Source organism: Pelobates fuscus, chromosome 1, assembly GCF_036172605.1.
Source record: "Pelobates fuscus isolate aPelFus1 chromosome 1, aPelFus1.pri, whole genome shotgun sequence".
Classification (NCBI taxonomy): domain Eukaryota; kingdom Metazoa; phylum Chordata; class Amphibia; order Anura; family Pelobatidae; genus Pelobates; species Pelobates fuscus.
Window position 1 is genome coordinate 308,528,910 of NC_086317.1, and position 20,336 is coordinate 308,549,245.

Sequence of the window (20,336 nt, forward strand, 5' to 3'; positions counted from 1 at the left end):
ACACTCGCAGGTCAATTCCTGGTCAAAAACTCTGGATTTAAGTGGTCGAATAATTCCATCTAAGATAAATTTTAATGTCAGTTCATGGCTTCAGGAAAACTATGACATACTTGTCCAAGAGCTTAAAAGTCTGACAGATAAATGGAGTAAAATATAGCTCTCTTGGCTTGAGGGGATTAATACCCATAAATCCTATTTACTTCCCAAGTTAGAATATCTCTTTCGTATAATACCTCTTAGAGTCCCCAAAATAATGCTGAGGTTGTTGCATAGACTATTTGTATTTTATGTTTGGGATGGAAAAAAAACTAGGATTGCGCATAAAACAATGCTATCCAGAACATCAAAGGGGGGATTTATCCTTTCCCAATGTTTTTCTTATTCACGACACTGTTATGTTTTCACATTATCTAGGGAAACATGTATTTTTTAACGAAACCTTGGTATATGTTTGAAAGAAAGATGTGTGGTAAATTTGATCCTTTTCACTTTGGATATGTCACGATTCGGGAACCTAACACACTAACAGGTCACAGATAGTAAAGGGTGCAATACCGGTCCTTAGAATGGCAGGGTTAAGCACACTAAGAATAGTCAGGAGACAAGCCGAGTAAAGGGAGCCAGAAAACAGAAGAACGAGAAACAAGCCGAGGTCAAAGGAATGGAGAATACAGGAGAATCGGAATAACAAGCCAAATATTCGGTAACCAGAGAGACACACGAGCAAATAGCAATACAGATATCAAAGACCACAACAGGGCACTGAGAGACAGGCAAGGTAAGTATTTAAATCCTGTGTTTAATTCTGATTGGATAATTTCCAATCAGAATTAACAATCACACGTGGGAGATATCTGTACCTCTCACTGTGATTGTAGTGCTGTGACTTTAACGCCGGGTCACGTGTCTGACCCCGGCGTTTGTATGAAGCATTATACATGCTGCCGCTGGGAGACGAGAAGGAGGATGCAAGCGCCGTCCGGGGCTGTGAGAACGCCGCTCGCCAACAGGTAGGGGAAGGGGAGACCGCGGGCGGCGAAGAACTGAGGGTGAGTGCTGCAAGCGGATTGCAGCCTCCCCTTACAGCCGCCCGTGGGACCCTGACAGGATAGATAAAAACATCTATAGAAATTTGAAGATAGACAACTTAGTTATCAACCAAGTCTTTTACTCTGTAGAGCCAATAAAGAAACTCTTAATCTCAGACAAACAACTTTCTAAACATACTCCATTGATAGTTCTGAAATTACTTATTCAAGATTTGAATTTGACAGGTTGGTCAGACGCAGGATTAATGAGAATAAAATAGACACGTGCAATGAGTTTCGGTCCGAATTTAAATTCGGATTAATTTTGACAATTCGGACATTCAGATGCTTCCGAATGTCCGAATTGCTGAAGTGTGGAAGTACCGAACCGAAGTGCCAAATTGCCGAAGTCCCAAATTTCGGAAGTGCTGAACTGAACCGAAGTCCCGAATTTCCTGAAGACACGGATTTCAGAAATCCGAACCGAACCAAATTTTTTGTCCATGCACATACCTAGAATAAAATGTATTTACTGTGCTGGTAAAATCTGCAAGCTTTTAGATCTTCAAATTGGAACAAATCTTGATAATAAATAACTATTTACATATATAAGAATAGAGGATTATCTTCGTAAAGTTTTAATAATAAATGAATCACCTTTAGATAAGCTTCTACTTGGAGATCATGGAAAGATACCTTCTAAGATTAGGAAACTTGTATATACCCTAAATCAAAATATGAAAATAAAAACTATTAAAGATTGGGAAAAGGACATGGATAAAACGTTCTCTTTCCAGACATGGCAAAATTCTTTTAAAATGATTGGGAAATCTATCCATTGCATGAATATACAGGAGACCTTTTTTAAACTTGTGCACATATGGTATATGACTCCTATAAAACTTTGTAAATTTTAACCAAATACTTCTATTCTTTGTTGGAGATGTAATAGAAATGTTGGTACACTAAAACATATATGGTGTTCCCTTTAAAGTGCTAGGCTATACCGCTACATCTATGTGAAATCACCATCTACAGGTTTCTTGAGTCCACTTTTGACAGTATATCTAATTAAATAATTTTCTGTCAGGAAAAAATATCTGTAATTAATTTCAAAATTTTTCAGTACCGGTATCTTATATTTATATATATATTTTTTTTTTTCAAGAAACAAAATTAGCAGACGTCATATCCTAAACATTTCCAAGAGAAATCAGGATAATTGTTTTACTTTATCTTGTATACATACTCAACAATATTATACTGGAACATATGCAAAGATTGCTGTTGACCTATATGCTGAATACACAAATGAAATCACGTCTATTGTGTGGTACAAGGTAGGTAAAATGCTCATCTTAAATTTCTTCTGTTAAAAATTTACTAGGCCGAAAGTGCATGTAATGTTAGTGTGGTTGGTCTGCAATTGGATACTGTGCACAACTAGTACATATTTTTAAGCTATGGGAATAGTGTAATATCTTGAGTAAATATGAGATAATTGTACAAATCTTTAAATTACATGTGAATACATGTGGGAAATCAGATGCAAATTCGTGTATTTAAAGAGGAAATATTTCAATGTTTAACACTACACAGGGTTAATCACTGCAGTGAGGATTACCAGAAATTCATAGTGAACATAAACCAGATTATTCACTAAAGTGAGGATTTAAAGTGAATTTCTAATTTAAGGTCAAAATAGCCAATGTCAACAAAGTTAAATAGAGTCCTGGAATGAGGTACCTGTGATAAGGAGGGGTGCAAAACCAGGGAGTTGGCCTGGACTCCCAAATATATAAAAAAAATACATATGAAACCAGGAAGGCTGCACTCACCTGAACATGCATTCTCTAAACACCAGTTCACAAAATGTAATAGTTTTTTTTTTTTTTTTTTAAACACCTGATATAGACACAAAAATTAGGATTTAGTTAGTTAGGATTTAGCATATAATCATGCAATAATGCCAATGTACCCCATTCTTGGCAGGGTCTACTCAACCTAATGTATGCTCTTATTAGATAACACTACTTGCTGTTGACATTCTTCATCTTGGGACTCTCTGCAAGTCAAGGTTAAATATTGATATGTACTACATAAATTGCACAATACATTTAAACTTTAAATTTTCTTAAGTGCATATTTTGTAGCTAACCAATGCAGTAATATTGCATTTATGTAATGATGCTAGAAAGAACAAAACAGAAAAAGTGATAAGGTAAATATAAGCATATCATTATTAATTAACCTACATTTCCTGGTTGACGGGCATTGTGAAAATGAATATATATTCATTCAATTGTAGGACTGTGAATGGTATGCTGAGGGGGTCGATATGATTTCATTTGATTCCATACAGCAGTCAGACGCAGGAGAATATGCATTTGTCATTACACGAACACACAATGGACTAAGTTATAGCAGCTCAAGGAGAACAAAGTTAGTGGTAAAAGGTGCGTAATGTTTTCGATATATAAAAAAAAAAAGCTAAAGGCTAATTATTTTGTCTTTTCACACTGTTTACACTTTTCTCTCTTGTATATTATAGCTCAGAATTGAGAGTTCAGGTCTTATTTTACCCAACAACAGCACTGGAAATGAAACCATCACGTAATACTTGCTGACAAATAAAATATCTAATTTTTTGTTGTTGTTTTGAAATTAAATATAGAAGGAAGTAAGATTGTTCGTTGAGTTTCAGTACAATTGCGTTTCAGTACAGTTATGTAACATATTTGTATTTGAGGACAGTACACAGTCATTAGTGTCATAAACCACAAGAATTGAAATTACCAATGAATAAGGAATTTATTAAAATTGCAAGCCTAGAAGAAAAGGTTTCAACCGCGAGAGTGAAAGTATGTTGCCTTTTCACAACTTACTTTCACTTTTTGTGATAAATAAAATCCTCTGAAAACTGTTTCTGAAACAAAAGTTACATGTCTGTCATGAGAGCATCTTCCACTATAGACAGACGCCTACAAAACATAGTGCTTTAAGTATAGTACCTTTTGAATCACTATGATATATTTTCATTTATTCAGTTAATTTGTGTTTTTTTATAAGATTTGTTTCTTTCTGTGTTGGGTGAACTTTATTATTTATGGAAATTTTAAGACATTGACCAAATCACCACTCACAAAGGCCTTGATATAATATTTTTGGACAAACTTTTCAAATGATTCAATTTTTTTTTATTAATTATTTCCTATTTTGATAAATTTGTAATATTTTTTTGATATGTTGATATATGTTTGATAGATGATATATTTTTTGATATTTTAATATTTTGAAAAAAATAATTTACCAGTTTAGCCAAAAATATTGCGTAATTTGAAAAGCTTAGCGAAAATATTACCGGTAAACCAAGACCAAAAATGGCTATTATACACAAGATGATGCCATGCTTCTATAGAAATAAAAAATATTACATTGGAATTTAAAAGTAGTTATTCCCTTGCATAAGCTCTTTCAAAAAAAAGTTATTTTGTAATCTTGTCAGGTAATAACTAAAATATATATTAGCTAGTGCAGTGATTCCAAAACCAGTTCCCCTGGCCCACCAACAATCCAGAATTTATGTATTTTTATTTTTTATTCCAATGGAGATACTGACAAAACCTATACTGTTGGGGGTTTCTTGTGGACTGGTTTGTACCGCTGGTCTATTATAAACTTTCTGAACACTGTACAGTCTATCCTAATTCTTCAAGCATATTGATCCGAGTATAGTTTAATAGTGCTTGACTAGTAGAAGAAAACATTTTTAACATGTTAAAAATGATCAAGAGTGTTATATATAATGTTTTAAACAAACAAACAAATAAATACATATTACTTATCTCAAATTGTCAGGTTCACCTAGGGTTAGTGGTAAAGCACTTTCTAGTGCCTAAGCATATACAGGATTTGCTATTTTGTAGTATTTTTACAGAAATCTAAAATTCTAGATTATTTAACCCAATGACATATTTGAAAGGAACATTGCTTTATAATGATTAACTGTATTGATTTAATTGGTTTATTTCATTGCTTTTAGATGAAGGAGAAATAGTAAGACCAACAATTACTGGTGAGAAAAATGTCACTGCAGTTATAGAACTAGGTATGTATGTGTGTATTTATTAAAACTCAGGCAATTTGTGTCTAACATATACTGTAATAGAGATCACGCATTGCTTATTTGGCTTTAACCAACTATTTACCTAAATATCAACAGAGTGCAAATATGGTAAGGAAGGGAATAAACATTGCAAGCATTACACGTTTTGAGGATATGTTTAAATTATATCTATATATTGTAGAAATCTAGAATGCACACACAGGTCTTTCGAAAAATATACTGTGATTTACTTAGAGTGAATAGGCATACAGCAAATAATCGACGTTTCGACCCTACCGGGTCTTTTTCAATATATATATATATATATATGTGTGTTTGTACAAAAGCAAATATAGGCCTCACTTTAATAAGCTTTACAAATGATTAAAAACTTTCCAAATTGTTTATCTAGAGAAGTAAGCATTAAAGGGATGGAAAATTATTTGGAAAGTTTTTCTAACACAATTAAATCATTTGGAAGGTTATTAAATTGATGCCATAGTTAGTGCAAATATACACCTGCACACAAGGTCACACATTTAGGCTGGAAGAAAGGAGATTTCATCTAAGGCAAAAAAAAGTAATTTTTTTTTACATTAAGAACTATAAGGATATAGAATTCTCTGCCTGAAGAGGTGGTTTTGTCAGAGTCTATACAGATGTTTAAACTGCAATTGGATAAATACTTGCAAAAACATAACATACAGGGATACAATTTCTAATTAGTGGGGTAATAGCTGCTTGATCCAAGGAGACATCTGACTGCCATTTTGGGTTCAAGAAGGAATTTTTTCCTAGTTTATTGCAAAATTGGAAGCGCTTCAGACTAGGTTTTTTGCCTTCTTTTGGATCAACAGCAAAAACATATGTGAGGAAGGCTGAACTTGATGGACGCAAGTCTCTTTTCAGCTATGTAACTATGTAATAATGTAACTATGTAATATATAAGATATAAAGTCTGTCTCATCCACTCATCCATCCATTAGAGAGACTATTTGACTATTTCTATTTAAATCTTGTTTAAAATTGTAAATATAGTGATAATAAGAACATCTGATAATCTCTAAAAATGTTAATGCTAATAGTTTACTGCATTATTTCCCAACTGTTAAACAAATAAATAAAAAAATTAAATAGTTTGAAATGTATATACCGTATATACTCGAGTATAAGCCGACCCGAATATAAGCCGAGGCCCCTAATTTTATCCCAAAAAACTGGGAAAACTTATTGACTCGAGTATAAGACTAGGGTGGGAAATGCAGCAGCTACTGGTAAATTTCTAAATAAAATTAGATCCTAAAAAAAATATATTAATTGAATATTTATTTACAGTGTGTGTATAATGAATGCAGTGTGTGCGTATGTGTGTGTGTATGAGTGCAGCGTGTGTGTATGAGTGCAGTGTGTGTATGAGTGCAGTGTGTGTGTGCATGAATGCAGTGTGTGTGTGTATGAATGCAGTGTGTGAATGCAGTGTGTGCAGGGCCGGTGCAAGGATATTTGCCGCCGTAGGCAAAAAATGTTTTGCCGCCCCCTCCCCCCCCCATATGTCCTGACTTCCCCTCCTCCTCCCTCAGTGGTCCTTACCTCCCCACCCCCGTGTTCCTTCACTCCCCCCCCAGTGGTCCTGACTCACCCCTCCCCTAGTGGTCCTTACCCTCCCCTCCCCTAGTGGTCCTTACTTCCCCCTCCCCTCCCATAGTGGTCCTTATCCCACCCCCTCCCATAGTGGTCCTTATACCCCCCCTCCCTCCCATAGTGGTCCTTATACCCCCCTCCCTCCCATAGTGGTCCTTATACCCCCCCTCCCTCCCATAGTGGTCCATATACCCCCCCTCCCTCCCATAGTGGTCCTTATCCCCCCTCCCTCCCATAGTGGTCCTTATACCCCCCCTCCCTCCCATAGTGGTCCATATACCCCCCCCTCCCTCCCATAGTGGTCCTTATCCACCCCGCCCTCCCATAGTGGTCCTTATACCCCCCTCCCTCCCATAGTGGTCCTTATACCCCCCCTCCCTCCCATAGTGGTCCTTATACCCCCCCTCCCTCCCATAGTGGTCCTTATACCCCCCCTCCCTCCCATAGTGGTCCTTATACCCCTTTTTTTTGTTATTATTATTTTTTTATTATTTCTTATTTTATTTATATTTTTTTTTTTTTCGTCCCCCCTCCCTGCTTGATATATGGCAGGGAGGGGGGCTCTCCTTCCCTGGTGGTCCAGTGGCAGTTCAGTGGGGGGGAGAGGGGGGCTGGCAGAGCTGTAACTTACCTTTCCTGCAGCTCCTGTCAGCTCTCTCTTCCTCCGCGCGGTCTGTGCAGCTCCCTCTGTCAGCTCCCACTGTAAGTCTCGCGAGAGCCGCGGCTCTCGCGAGACTTACACTGGGAGCTGACCGAGGTGCTGAACGGACGGCGCGGAGGAGGAGAGAGCTGACAGGAGCTGCAGGAAAGGTAAGTTACAGCTCTGCCAGCCCCCCTCTCCCCCCAGTCTGTATTATGGCAATGCAAATTGCCATAATACAGACTCTGACTCGAGTATAAGCCGAGTTGGGGTTTTTCAGCCCAAAAAATGGGCTGAAAAACTCGGCTTATACTCGAGTATATACGGTAATTAAATTTTGTATGTATCTCTGAAAAGCAATATATACACAAAATTAATGTTTTTCATACATTTACATGATAGATATTCATCCAATGCTTCAAATAAATGCTTACTAATATATTTTAAAACAAAGTTACTTGGTAGTGCTTTGGTTATTTAATTTCTGTTTTTATCAGGGGCATTACTAGGTGGGGCCTGACCTATGCTGGAGTCCCGTGTGGTCTTGTGAAAAAAATCCCAGCTCTGATTTTTTTTTTATGATTTGCTATGTTAACCCTGATATGATGCAGAACACAACTTTTAGGTCACCGATGGACACAAATCCTCACAAACTTAACCTGTTTGATTGTACAAAGTTATCTGCGCACAGTTCTAGGCCCTCATAGTGTTTAATTATATCCGATTAGAGACTTTTTTCCATGCGTCCGCGGACATTGGTATGAAGCAATGGTACCCCCGTAGGGGAGATTTTAAATATGTCTCCTTTACATTCTAATATATTATATTCAATGCAATGGGGAATATGGGGAGATGCAAGAAACATTTGAGAAGTCTTCCACCACCTTGAAAGAAGACCAAAAATGTGAAAGTTTTGTAAAATTATATAAATTTTTACCCGGACCTGTACTTGTTCTAAATTGTGCTACTTTGCTGATGATCCATCATCCATATCCTCCTTTTTATTTGTGTGCTTAGAAACATAGAAACATAGAATGTGACGGCAGATAAGAACCATTCGGCCCATCTAGTCTGCCCAGTTTTCTAAATACTTTCATTAGTCCCTGGCCTTATCTTATAGTTAGGATAGCCGTATGCCTATCCCATGCATGCTTAAACTCCTTAAACTGTGTTAACCTCTACCACTTCAGCTGGTAGGCTATTCCATGCATCCACTACCCTCTCAGTAAAGTAATACTTCCTGATATTATTTTTAAACCTTTGTCCCTCTAATTTAAGACTATGTCCTCTTGTTGTGGTAGTTTTTCTTCTTTTAAATATAGTCTCCTCCTTTACTGTGTTGATTCCCTTTATGTATTTAAATGTTTCTATCATATCCCCCCCCCCCCCCCCCCGTCTCGTCTTTCCTCCAAGCTATACATGTTAAGTTCCTTTAACCTTTCCTGGTAAGTTTTATCCTGCAATCCATGAACCAGTTTAGTAGCCCTTCTTTGAACTCTCTCTAAGGTATCAATATCCTTTTGAAGATACGGTCTCCAGTACTGTGTACAATACTCCAAGTGAGGTCTCACCACTGTACAATGGCATGAGCACTTCCCTCTTTCTACTGCTAATACCTCTCCCTATACAACCAAGCATTCAGCTAGCATTTAAATGTCAGTTGCCACAACTCTGACCATTTTTCTAGTTTACCTAAATCATTTGCCATTTGGCTTATCCCTCCTGGAACATCAACCCTGTTACATATCTTAGTATCATCCGCAAAAAGACACACCTTACCATCAAGACCTTCTGCAATATCACTAATAAAAATATTAAAGAGAATGGGTCCAAGTACAGATCCCTGAGGTACCCCACTGTTGACAAGCCCACACTTCGAATATACTCGATTGACTACAACCCTCTGTTGCCTGTCACTCAGCCACTGCCTTACCCATTCAACAATATTGGAATCCAAACTCAAACATTGCAGTTTATTGATAAGCCTTCTATTTGCAACAGTGTCAAAAGCCTTACTGAAATCTAGGTAAGCAATGTCTACTGTACCACCCTGATCTATAATTTTAGTTACCCAATCAAAAAAAATCAATAAGATTAGTTTGGCATGATCTCCCTGAAGTAAACCCATGTTGTCTCTGATCTCGAAATCCATGTGTTTTTAGATGTTCAACAATCCTATCCTTTAACATGGTTTCCATCACTTTCCCCACTACTGAAGTAAGGCTTACTGGCCTATAGTTGCCCGACTCCTCCCTATTACCTCCCTAAAACCTCTGAACTGCTCACTGAGAACATTTGTTCCCTTTTGAGAAAGATGCAAACCATATTTTTTGTACCGTTTATTTCCATTCCAAACAGAGCTACCATGAGCAATAAAGCCAAATCCTTGCTCCCGACACCATTCACCAAGCCACAAGTTAAAGTCCCTAATACGCATTCGTCTGTCATTCTGAGTGTTATGCACAGGCAGAACTTCAGAGAATGACAGTGTGGAAGCCAGCTGCCGTATATCATTGGCAAAAACACTAAAAACTTCCTTAACCTCTGAAACCTCATTGCAAGCCAAGTCATTTGTCCCTAAATGGACAAGTGCATCCAATTGCCCTTCCTGCTTTATACATACTGCTAATAGCATACTGCACAACACTGTGTCACCTTGAATATGGGCGTCTAATATGCTCAGTTCCCTGGTGTCCCTGAATGTGGGACGCCAACCATGAGGATGGTGGGACAGGACCCAGAAATCAGAACTGCCCCACTAAGAGCAAGACAGTTTGGATTATTTATTATTTGCTGAAGTGGGAATGGTTAGGAATTCAGAGTGAATTTTAACTTTGAGCTAAACTTAATACATAGCTACATCAATTTACTTGGTTATAATACTTTGCATGTATCCTATCTAATGCCATATTTAAATATGGAGAATTAAAATATTCTCTTACTCAAAAACAAATAGAGTTATTAATGGTAATATTATGCTTGTCTTTTTATTTTTTATGTACTTTAATATATGTACTGCTGAAATATAAAATATTTGTATTTTTCTACCAGCAAAAGACTGATGTTAATGTTTTGTTCCATGCTCTACATAGGAGAAGATTTCACTGTTAAATGTGAAGCTTTCTATGGCCATAGCAACAATACCGATGCTATTTTGTACTGGCTTCAAGCTAATAAGAATTACAGACTAAATAGTGACGAAGAAGAGTTTGTATTTGTAGATACATGTGGAAGTGTCATAAACACAACATGCAGCACAGAAACATCAGAAATGTAAGTAATGGACATTTTATATGTATCCACCTCTATGAATTACAATTCCGTTTATATTTATAGGCAATATCTAGTTTAAGGAATTATCCCAAAAGTGGAATAACTATGTTGAAAAGCACTGTTACTAAATTACGGTAGGTTTCAGATTAATAGTGTGACACTTAAAGGAACATGCCAAAAACCCAAAGCACTTCAGCTTGATGAAGGGTTTTAGGTTTAAAGTGTGGTTTTATTTTACAAAAAGTGCAAATTTCGATACATTTAACTTTTTACACCTCCCTGGCTGTCAAACAGACAACACATCCATTTACTTCCTGTTTTTTTTTTTTTTTTTTTTTTTAAATGAAGAGGCAGCAGCTGCCCAAAGTACTTGCCTTGCAATGCCTTCTCAATGAGCTGCATTGGGATGTCTGTAATCGCAAGCACTCTCCTTCCCCAGCAAGTCTGGGCTGGGGAAGGAGAGTGCCTGCAAATGCTGTAGATAAGAGGTCTGCAGCTTTTGCAAATTGTTGTTATATATACCCCTGATTAAAAATGGTATTGCGAAATGCATACATGTTTTCATTGGGGCAAATATCTACTAGATTGTTAAAAATAAATCTCTTTCTGGAAAAAAAAAAAAGAATAATATTTTACACACATTTCCTACTAAAACATGGCAGAAATCTATACACAGGAAAAAAAAAGAAATTCAACATACAAAATAGGCAAATTAACTCTCTAAAGGCAGTATATCACAGCTTCGTATTTTTGTATTTTTTATTTTAAATGTTTGAAATGTACATTTTTAGATATAAAAAAACTAAGATTTTTGCTTTTTTAATGTCTTCATATAGCTCAAACTGAGTAGGGATGGTGATGATGGCAAGCGTAGCTCCATTATACGTTTAATCAGACGAGGGTATTTAAAGAACTCTGTGTGAATTACTAAATAACCAAAATATAAACATAGCTGATTAGAATTTTTTTTCTAGTTTGAGTAGTTTGGTTATGTTTCATTTTTGTGTATTTGGCGTAAAATTTGAAATTCACATCTGTAGAGGTAGACACGTCATATAGCTACATGTAAGATTATTAGGCTATGCCAGAACGTGTGACAAAGGTTAAGTGAGTTATGAAGAATAATGTCAAATTACTAGTGAGGTTAGAAGTTGAAAAACGTGTGGGGTAAATGTGAAGTCAAGAGGATGTGGGAGATTGTTCCAAAGTTAATGATGTAAAGATATTGAAAGTTAGAAAGTTATTTTATATGATCCAAAACATAACCTTTTTCTCAGTAATGAATGCATGTCCTCTAAAAATGAATCTGTTCGATTCTGGGAAGCAATCTATCTATGCACATTCATAGGCTGGATGTCCCCACAGTCCATGGGGATTTTATTTGTGTTTATTATATATATTCTCACGTCTTCTGGTCTTGTTCGTGCCTCGGTACAAACTTCAGCCTGTGCATATAAATCCCAAAGAGAGTGCTTAATATATGCTTGTCTATTTCTACAGATAGTTTTATTCACTAAAGTGTAAAATGTCTGCAATTCTAAGTGAATTCAAAGTGAATTACAAAATTTAGGTCTATAACCAAATCTGAACCATAAACAAACCATTGCAGCTAGAAACAAAATCTAGTCCGCTATGTTTTCAGTTTTTTTTTTTTTAAGCAATTACACTGAGTTTTTAACACAAACTTGTCTGTAGTAAAGCATAGAGGAGCTTCACTTGCCATTACCACCATTCCTTCTTAGTTTGAATTATATGTAGGCATGAAAAAACAAAAACTTCAGGATTTTTTCATCTGAACATGTCAATTTTAAACAACATTTTCAATAAATAAAAAAAATATACAAAGCTGTAATATACTGCTTTTTAGAAAACAGGGTCCAATCTAGCCTTGATCAGCAGAGAGTCCCAGGAGGAAGTATTTCCCCAGTAAGTGGATTGATCTCATAAGGGCAAGCATTAGGCTGTCAGAGTAGGACCTGCCAAGAATGGGATACATTGACGTTGTGGCAGGCTTATGAAATGTACCATCACATACTGTAACTAAACCTCCATTATTTTTGCCTAGGTGAGGTGTTTTTAAATAAAACAATTACATTCTGTGAGACTTTAAATTGCTGTTTAGTGAATGAGTGAGTGCACTGGATCTTGTATGTGGTATGAATTGGTCTAGCTGCACACTATAATGTATGCATGTTCAGGTGAGTGCAGTCTCTTGTTTTTTTATATATTGTGGCAGGATGGCTGGGCTCTTGACAATAAACTTCTAATGCAAGCATCAGGATAAATAGTAATGCAGTTATTTGCACTTTCCACAAGGTACACAATGCTGTGCTTCACAGTTATAAATAAAACAAAAATAAAATAAATCCTACTCCATTTTGGAGACTAACTAAATAATATTTTTTCTATGTATCCAACTGGCCAGCTAATCCAGTTCCCAATTTTAAATCGTATAAACACAGCACTTTTAACACACAGGCTTTTACACAGTACTTTTTCATTTAGAGTTTAGGCTTAAAGGACCACTATAGGCACCCAGACCACTTCAGCTCAATGAAGTGATCTGGGTGACACTAAGTGTGTGTGTGTGTGTGTTTGTGTGTATGTGTGTGTGCGTGTGTGTGCGACTGTATATAACTGTGCCACTCTGTATGTGACTGTCTGCCTGTAACTGTGTGTGACTTGTGAGGATATTTATGGGGTAATAAATAAAAAAAAAATTATATTTTATAAAAATTATCAAAAATTGAATAATTTGTATTAATATCATAAATTTATATTCTGATACGGTTTCCCATTAATTGATTTAAAGTGAAGAGTTACCCACTATTTTAACTCTCATATACTGTGGAGTACGTTTATTAGAGGATTTGTACACACATTAATCACAACCGATTATAAAAATCGAATTAATTGTGACAATTAATAATAATAATAATATGTAACATGCATGACAATAATCAGTGAATATTTAGGTATTGTATAGTATGTATGTATAGTACAGTGAGGCTCCAAGTTTAAACACTTTATAAAAAAAAAAAATACGTAATAATTAAGAATAGGAAAAAATGCTAAAAAGATTGAAAAACTGTAAAAAGAAGACAAGAAAATAAAGGCAAATAAACAGTACTTTCAACAAATGACTTGTAAAGTTCTATATTATTTTTGAATAAACTACTTATGTAAAGATTATCAGACAATTCTACCTAATGCTGCGGGTAGAAGGAGCACACAAGTTTGAAAATAAACAGATGATTGCAAAATAGTGAGCATTGGTTGGGATAACCGACAGCCTGACTCAGGGCAAAAAGATAGCCGTTAAGAAAGGGGTAGTAATTTCAATTCAATAAAAAAATAATAATAATAAATAGCATTTTATAATAACAATTATATGAAGGTTTTAAAACAATTTAACGACTGTTATACTTTTATTTTTATTTCCGTTTTTTTTTTCCTCCGTTGCTTGAAATCAGAATAACTAAATGTTCTCTTGGATATCTTGGAATGTAGTAGTGTGTTTGTCTACTCACTAAAAAATAACATTTAATGAAAAAAAGAAAGTCAACACAGATTTAAAAAAAAAATTCATTCACTTTTTCACACAAAATATATCTACAAGAAATAATGAACAAAATCCAAATAGTGTAATACAGCAACTACTACATTTAGTTCTGGAATTCTCAAGGTTAAGCTCACAAGAATTGGTGTAATTTAAGGCTCATCATGTTTAGAAGTAGAGATTCAAATTCTTCTCTGGAAAATCTCCTGGACAAGAATGTAAGGAGTTAAAAGGCCCAACATTTATCACGAGGATCCAATAGTAAAATGCAGCTGCAACTTAATAGATATAAGATACATAAGATAAATATGTATCAGGGGTAAAGAAATAAACATAAAGGATAAAAACAAATAATGCAAACAGTGGGGCACAATATAACGACCATACGTGTTTCATCTTATCCCTAAGACTCGCTCAGCGGCATCAAGGTGCTGTATAGTGCAGGACAAACACACTAATTGTTTATATACCTTAGTAACTTCTCTGAAGGGTCACCATCAGCCAATCCCATAGGGTTCTGCAATGGACACTGTTTTAAACACTGTTTTTTTTTTTTTATTCAAAGCATGGGCTATGATTCAAAAGGATCAGTGACCTGAAACCAGCCTAGGACTGCAGTTTCAACTGTCTGGGTCTCATGAGCATGGCACCAGCTCTGGTGTGGTAGTTGAAGTCTCTCTGAGAGCATATAGCTAGATAGAAAAAATATAGTGGTAAGGTCAAACACGAGAGATGTCTCCACAGAATAAATACAAAAATACAAACATTACTATGCAGTTTGCAGAGTGTGGGTGTTACATCAGTTTGGCCTCACCACAATCTTTTGTGGCCTGTTTCTAGTCACCAATTCTTTTGAATCATAGCCCACACATTGTAAAAAAAACAAACAAAAAAACTACTGCATTTTAAACATTGTCCTTTACTAAGGGTATCTGCAGAAATATAGTATGATATCTGAAGCATGATTTCCATCTTTGCTTGTTTGAATGCCAAGATGGGAACACTGGGATAGTTGGGGAAACATGCTTTCTCAAGTTCATGTGCCCAAAAAGTGTCAAACTTGAGATATACAGGTGACACATAACAGTATTTTTAAAATGTATTTATTTTTGTATTTGTACTGTAGGTTTCAACACCACTTTTTTCCCACCACAATAAAAAAAAAAAATATATATATATATATATATATATATACCAAAAATAGAGTTGTGGTGGGGAAAAAGTGTGGATGAAAACCCCTTCCACCTGAAGTTAGTAACACAAATGTGGTTCTTTGTTGAGCTCATTTGCATGCACCTACTCAGAATTCCTTGTAGTAGTTAGAGCACTGTTAAAGTGAGATCTCTGTGGGAAAAGTAAGTCTTATGGCTTGACTGGTGTGTGTATTTGTGTTTAGCAATGTATTAACTATATATATATATATATATATATATATATATATATATATAATTTCTAATTTTTGTAATTTATTTTTTGCTTGGGTACTTTGCACTGTTAATGTGTTTTATATGTATCTGTTGAATAAATAATGAATCTGGAAATAATTATTCACTCTGATTAAGTATTAATTCAAATTGTTCTATGTACAATAATGTATAGGTATAAGAATAATAAAGTGTTTGGCACAACAGAATTACACCTAAGAAGCATAGACAAAGACGATATTAAATATCCATTTAAATGCCAACTGGTTAGCAACTCTGTTTTGGACATCAAGTCTGTTACTCTGACAGTTAAAGGTAGGATGAAATGTTAGTTTATGTTGTTCGTGTTCTAAAAATTAAGACATTAAAATATTCAGATTTTTCATACTGTTCTATAATTCATTCTATTGTAATAAAACGTTGAAGTGGATAACAGTAGGGTATAAAAAAAAGAAGCAAATAATACATTTCAATCTGCAAGTTATCCACTACTGCACAATGTATCAAATAGTTGGGGGTTATTGTAATATCAAGCCAAATAAAGTAATGTGACCCACATGAAAGCCTCACCTTTTATCATGCATAAACCGAAAGAGCTTAAAGGGATAATCCACTGCCCAAATAAAAAAATAAAAAAACTATTTTGTAGATATACCTACAATAAAAACATGCATGCATGCATTTGATTGTGCATTTTTTCATTAGAGTATATCTAAAAACAGCATGGAAAAGCTGCAGATCTCTTGTCTGCAACCTTTGCGAGCCATCTCTTCTTCCTCAGCCCAGACTTTCTGTGGCTGTCCAATCACAGACTTCCCAGTGCAGCTCAATAAGAAGTCTTTGCAAAGCAGGTGAAATACTGTCACGTATTCATCCGCTTATAAAAATGTGGTTAATGACATTTACTGTCCACACAGGAAAAGTTGTGCCGAGCAGCAAAAAAATCCACAGAAGGGTTAATGCTGACCAGCAATTATGCAAATGGAAACCTGGTAACTGCTTTGGGGTCAAAAGCCAGTTACAGCCTATCAGATCTAGAGGAGGGGTATTTAGGCCCAGTTCTCATCCTGCTCAGTGCCCTGTCGTGGTTTCCCTTGTGGTTGTCTGAGAGTGCGTTATTGACCTCCCTTGACCTCGGCTATTCCTGACTATTCTTTGGTACATTAGTCTGGCCATTCTAAGATCCGGTATACGTTACCTATCAGTCCTCTGTGTTACACAATTCTACGTGCTGGATCATTCTGTAATCCTGACAAATACAAGATTTAGTGAGAGTGGACCTGACGAAGGATTACACCGAAACATGTGTCGGGTTTTTGTTTGGAGTGCTTTTAGGGCTCTTGTCACCATGCACAATGGGATGTCTTTTTTATATATAGACATTTTGCACTCTCACTGACTCTTGTATTTCACTCTGTTTATTTTACTCCTCTACCTCTCTAGTTAGTTATATCATTATCCTATACCTGTCTCTCGATACATTTAATACATATGGACACTCAGAGATTTCCTACTAAGTGGTGTAATGATTTTTCCTTTCCTTTGTATGAACAGACTAAGAATACGGATTCACTCTTAGTCAATTATTCCTGAGACATGTTGATATAGTTTTCAACAGTAGTATAGTTGCCAAAAAAATAAAAAAGCCTTTATTGAAATCTATTAAAAACCTGGGTTATCAGTGATGGACAGAATAATATAGGGAGCAATATGTATGGTAGGAACAGGGCTAGTCAGGAGCCTAATAGCCAAAAGGAACCCTCACAAAAAACGGAGAGGGGATAGAAGGCAATATGTACTCCCATACATAACTCAGGTAACAAAGCAGTAGGAGAGAACAGGGAAAGGGAGAAACACACACTCCCAACCAAACGGTAGTGCTATGCTAATACCCTATCTCCTATAAAACACCTTCGTGGGTGTTCTAATCTAAATGCTGTCATAACATCTGAATCCCCAGGTTACACACACATGCTAGAAAAACATAAATGAAAAAGGTGCTCAGAGCAAAGTGCTCAAAGAGTATTAAAAACACAGCACTTTGCTCTGAGCACCTTTTTCATTTATGTTTTTCTAGCATGTGTGTGTAACCTGGGGATTCAGATGTTATGACAGCATTTAGATTAGAACACCCACGAAGGTGTTTTATAGGAGATAGGGTATTAGCATAGCACTACTGTTTGGTTGGGAGTGTGTGTTTCTCCCTTTCCCTGTTCTCTCCTACTGCTTTGTTACCTGAGTTATGTATGGGAGTACATATTGCCTTCTATCCCCTCTCCGTTTTTTGTGAGGGTTCCTTTTGGCTATTAGGCTCCTGACTAGCCCTGTTCCTACCATACATATTTCTCCCTATATTATTCTGTCCATCACTGATAACCCAGGTTTTTAATAGATTTCAATAAAGGCTTTTTTATTTTTTTGGCAACTATACTACTGTTGAGATTGGACTGGGTATTTACCCTCTGGGCGGTCTTTATATAAGACATCCCTTTTTGGGTTTTTTTCTTCCTTTTTTCTACAATTTCCAGGGTTACCCCCTTTTAACCAGTCCAGGTGACCTCTATACTCTGGAGGCTCGGCAGTGGGATACGGGAGTGTCTTTTCCTCCCCCCCCCACTTTCCAGCCTTTTGAGTTTCCTTTTTCTTGATATAGTTTTATCCTCTCTATACGGTTTTTTTTCCTTTCATACATACCTTAACTAGATCATCCTTTCAAAGGGGTGCAACGTGGGCTATAAATAAGCCTATTTAATAAAGCTTGTATGTATACAATTTTAAGCACTTTTTTGGATGATCCAAGAAGCTACCTTTATTTTATACGGCTAGTATTTTTCACATTTGCTCTTGAGACATATGTGTCTGTGATTAAATATACAGTGCATTCTGAGTCGATCGTGACTTTATTTATTCCAAGATACTATTTACACCTTTCCAGGTCACACTCAGCCAGTATTTGTGGTTCGAGTGTGTTTTTATTTGTTATTGTCACTTACTACAGGGTTAGGCCCTCTAGACATAACTGGATTGTCTAAACTGGTGTACAGGTCCTAAGAATGTTACTCTAGGGTATCTGATTTTCTGTTTATTTCTTGTTTGCAAGTTCTTGTATTGATTTTTATGCCAAAGATTTCTTACATTATGTACCAATCCGTGCAATGTGACATTCAGCAAATGTGTAAGTTTATAATTGCTGTTAGAATGTTATTATTTTTAACTTGGTTTTGAAAATAATTTTAGATAACGATATGGTGATAAAAGAAGAAAAAGCTACAGATGTTAGGTGTAAAACACCCACCCTGTTGTTATGGATGTTATGTTTGGTTTACATGCAACTAACGTTATGGTTTATTTTCTATTGCACGTGTTTCCTATTGGGATGTGTACTTCCTTCCTGTATCTCCTGAAACATGGCTGCTATACTCTAATAGCTTGCAAATCACAAGAACCAATCATATAAGACAATGTTATGCTGGTACCAAATGGATTAAAACAAATTAGATGCTCAGTTTCAGGTCTCTGCTGGAAAGGATGCCCATCCATTAAACACTTATGTATTAAAATATTGCAGTTAATCTCCAGAATTTGGCAGGCAGACATACCCATGAACCCATGGATTTGGTAACTATCCAAACCTCACGGAGAATAAACCAGAGCACAGAATAAGCTAGTAGCAAGAATAGATTTAGCCACCAGGAGGGCAAGCGCAGGACGGTGGGGGTAATGCCAACACACCTTCAATGGAAGCCATATTGTGTAGAGTTAAATGAACCAGTGGAGATGGACCGACTCTCAGCTTTAATCCAGCGATACCACAAAACACTTTCACAAAATATGAGACCCTTGACTTCTAGAATACCAGAGTCACATATACATTAACATGTTCAGTGAACAATGGAAAACCTCCTCATTTCACTTTTTGCCTTTCATATAATTATAGGATATAATTATATATATTGAGTCACAAACTCCACCTTTGAATTTTTACCTCCTTTCATTCTCTTTTTTTTTTCTCTTTCTTCTCTGTAAATAATCCTTGTTTTGAAGTTATAGATTATTGTTTATATTTGCGCTCTTAATGGGTAGTAGACAACAAACACACACCAAATTGCCACACTCCAGGCAATTCATAACACTTCGGCAAAACCTGTGCACCATCATATGTGAACTGTTGCCGTAAATCACACAAACTAACTAATTTTTACTTTTATTTTTGCAACCTTATATGGTGATGCTGTACATGACACAGTTCATCATTCAAAGTAACAAAACCACATCGTGGAGGATCCCCCCTCCTTCTAACGCACGCACGCTTTGTTCAAGTAAAATTTGGTGGTGTCCATAAATGTTCTGCTGTGTGACACATCTTTCTCTATTGTTATTGTTTTAAATCCAAGTTCTTACATTTTATGTAACACTAGTGTCATAAATGTGTCCTAATGATGATTTTGTCTAATATACCCCTTGTGATTGTATAGTTTATAATTTATTAACGAAAATACAGAAATAAAGAATGAAAAAAAAAATTACAATGAGAAAATGAAAGTAGGAGTAGAGCATTATGCACAAAGGTCAATATTTGAGTCTTCTTGAGAAAATGAGCAGGACACTAGATTGACCAATTGCTTCTAACCAGCTTTCACACTTTATGGTCACATATGTCATTAGA

General features: G+C 36.0%; 1 protein-coding gene across 1 annotated transcript in view; it reads left to right on the forward strand.

Moving 5' to 3' along the window:
• LOC134594267 (interleukin-18 receptor 1-like) overlaps positions 1-20,336 on the forward strand; it is a 29,449-nt gene that overhangs the window by 3,098 nt on the left and 6,015 nt on the right. Inside the window, exons 2-5 of the mRNA XM_063444630.1 lie at positions 3,337-3,484; positions 5,071-5,136; positions 10,507-10,687; positions 15,846-15,985. Of these exons, the coding sequence (XP_063300700.1) occupies positions 3,367-3,484; positions 5,071-5,136; positions 10,507-10,687; positions 15,846-15,985 (505 nt within the window). The 5' untranslated portion in view covers positions 3,337-3,366. The remainder of the gene's footprint in view (positions 1-3,336; positions 3,485-5,070; positions 5,137-10,506; positions 10,688-15,845; positions 15,986-20,336) is intronic.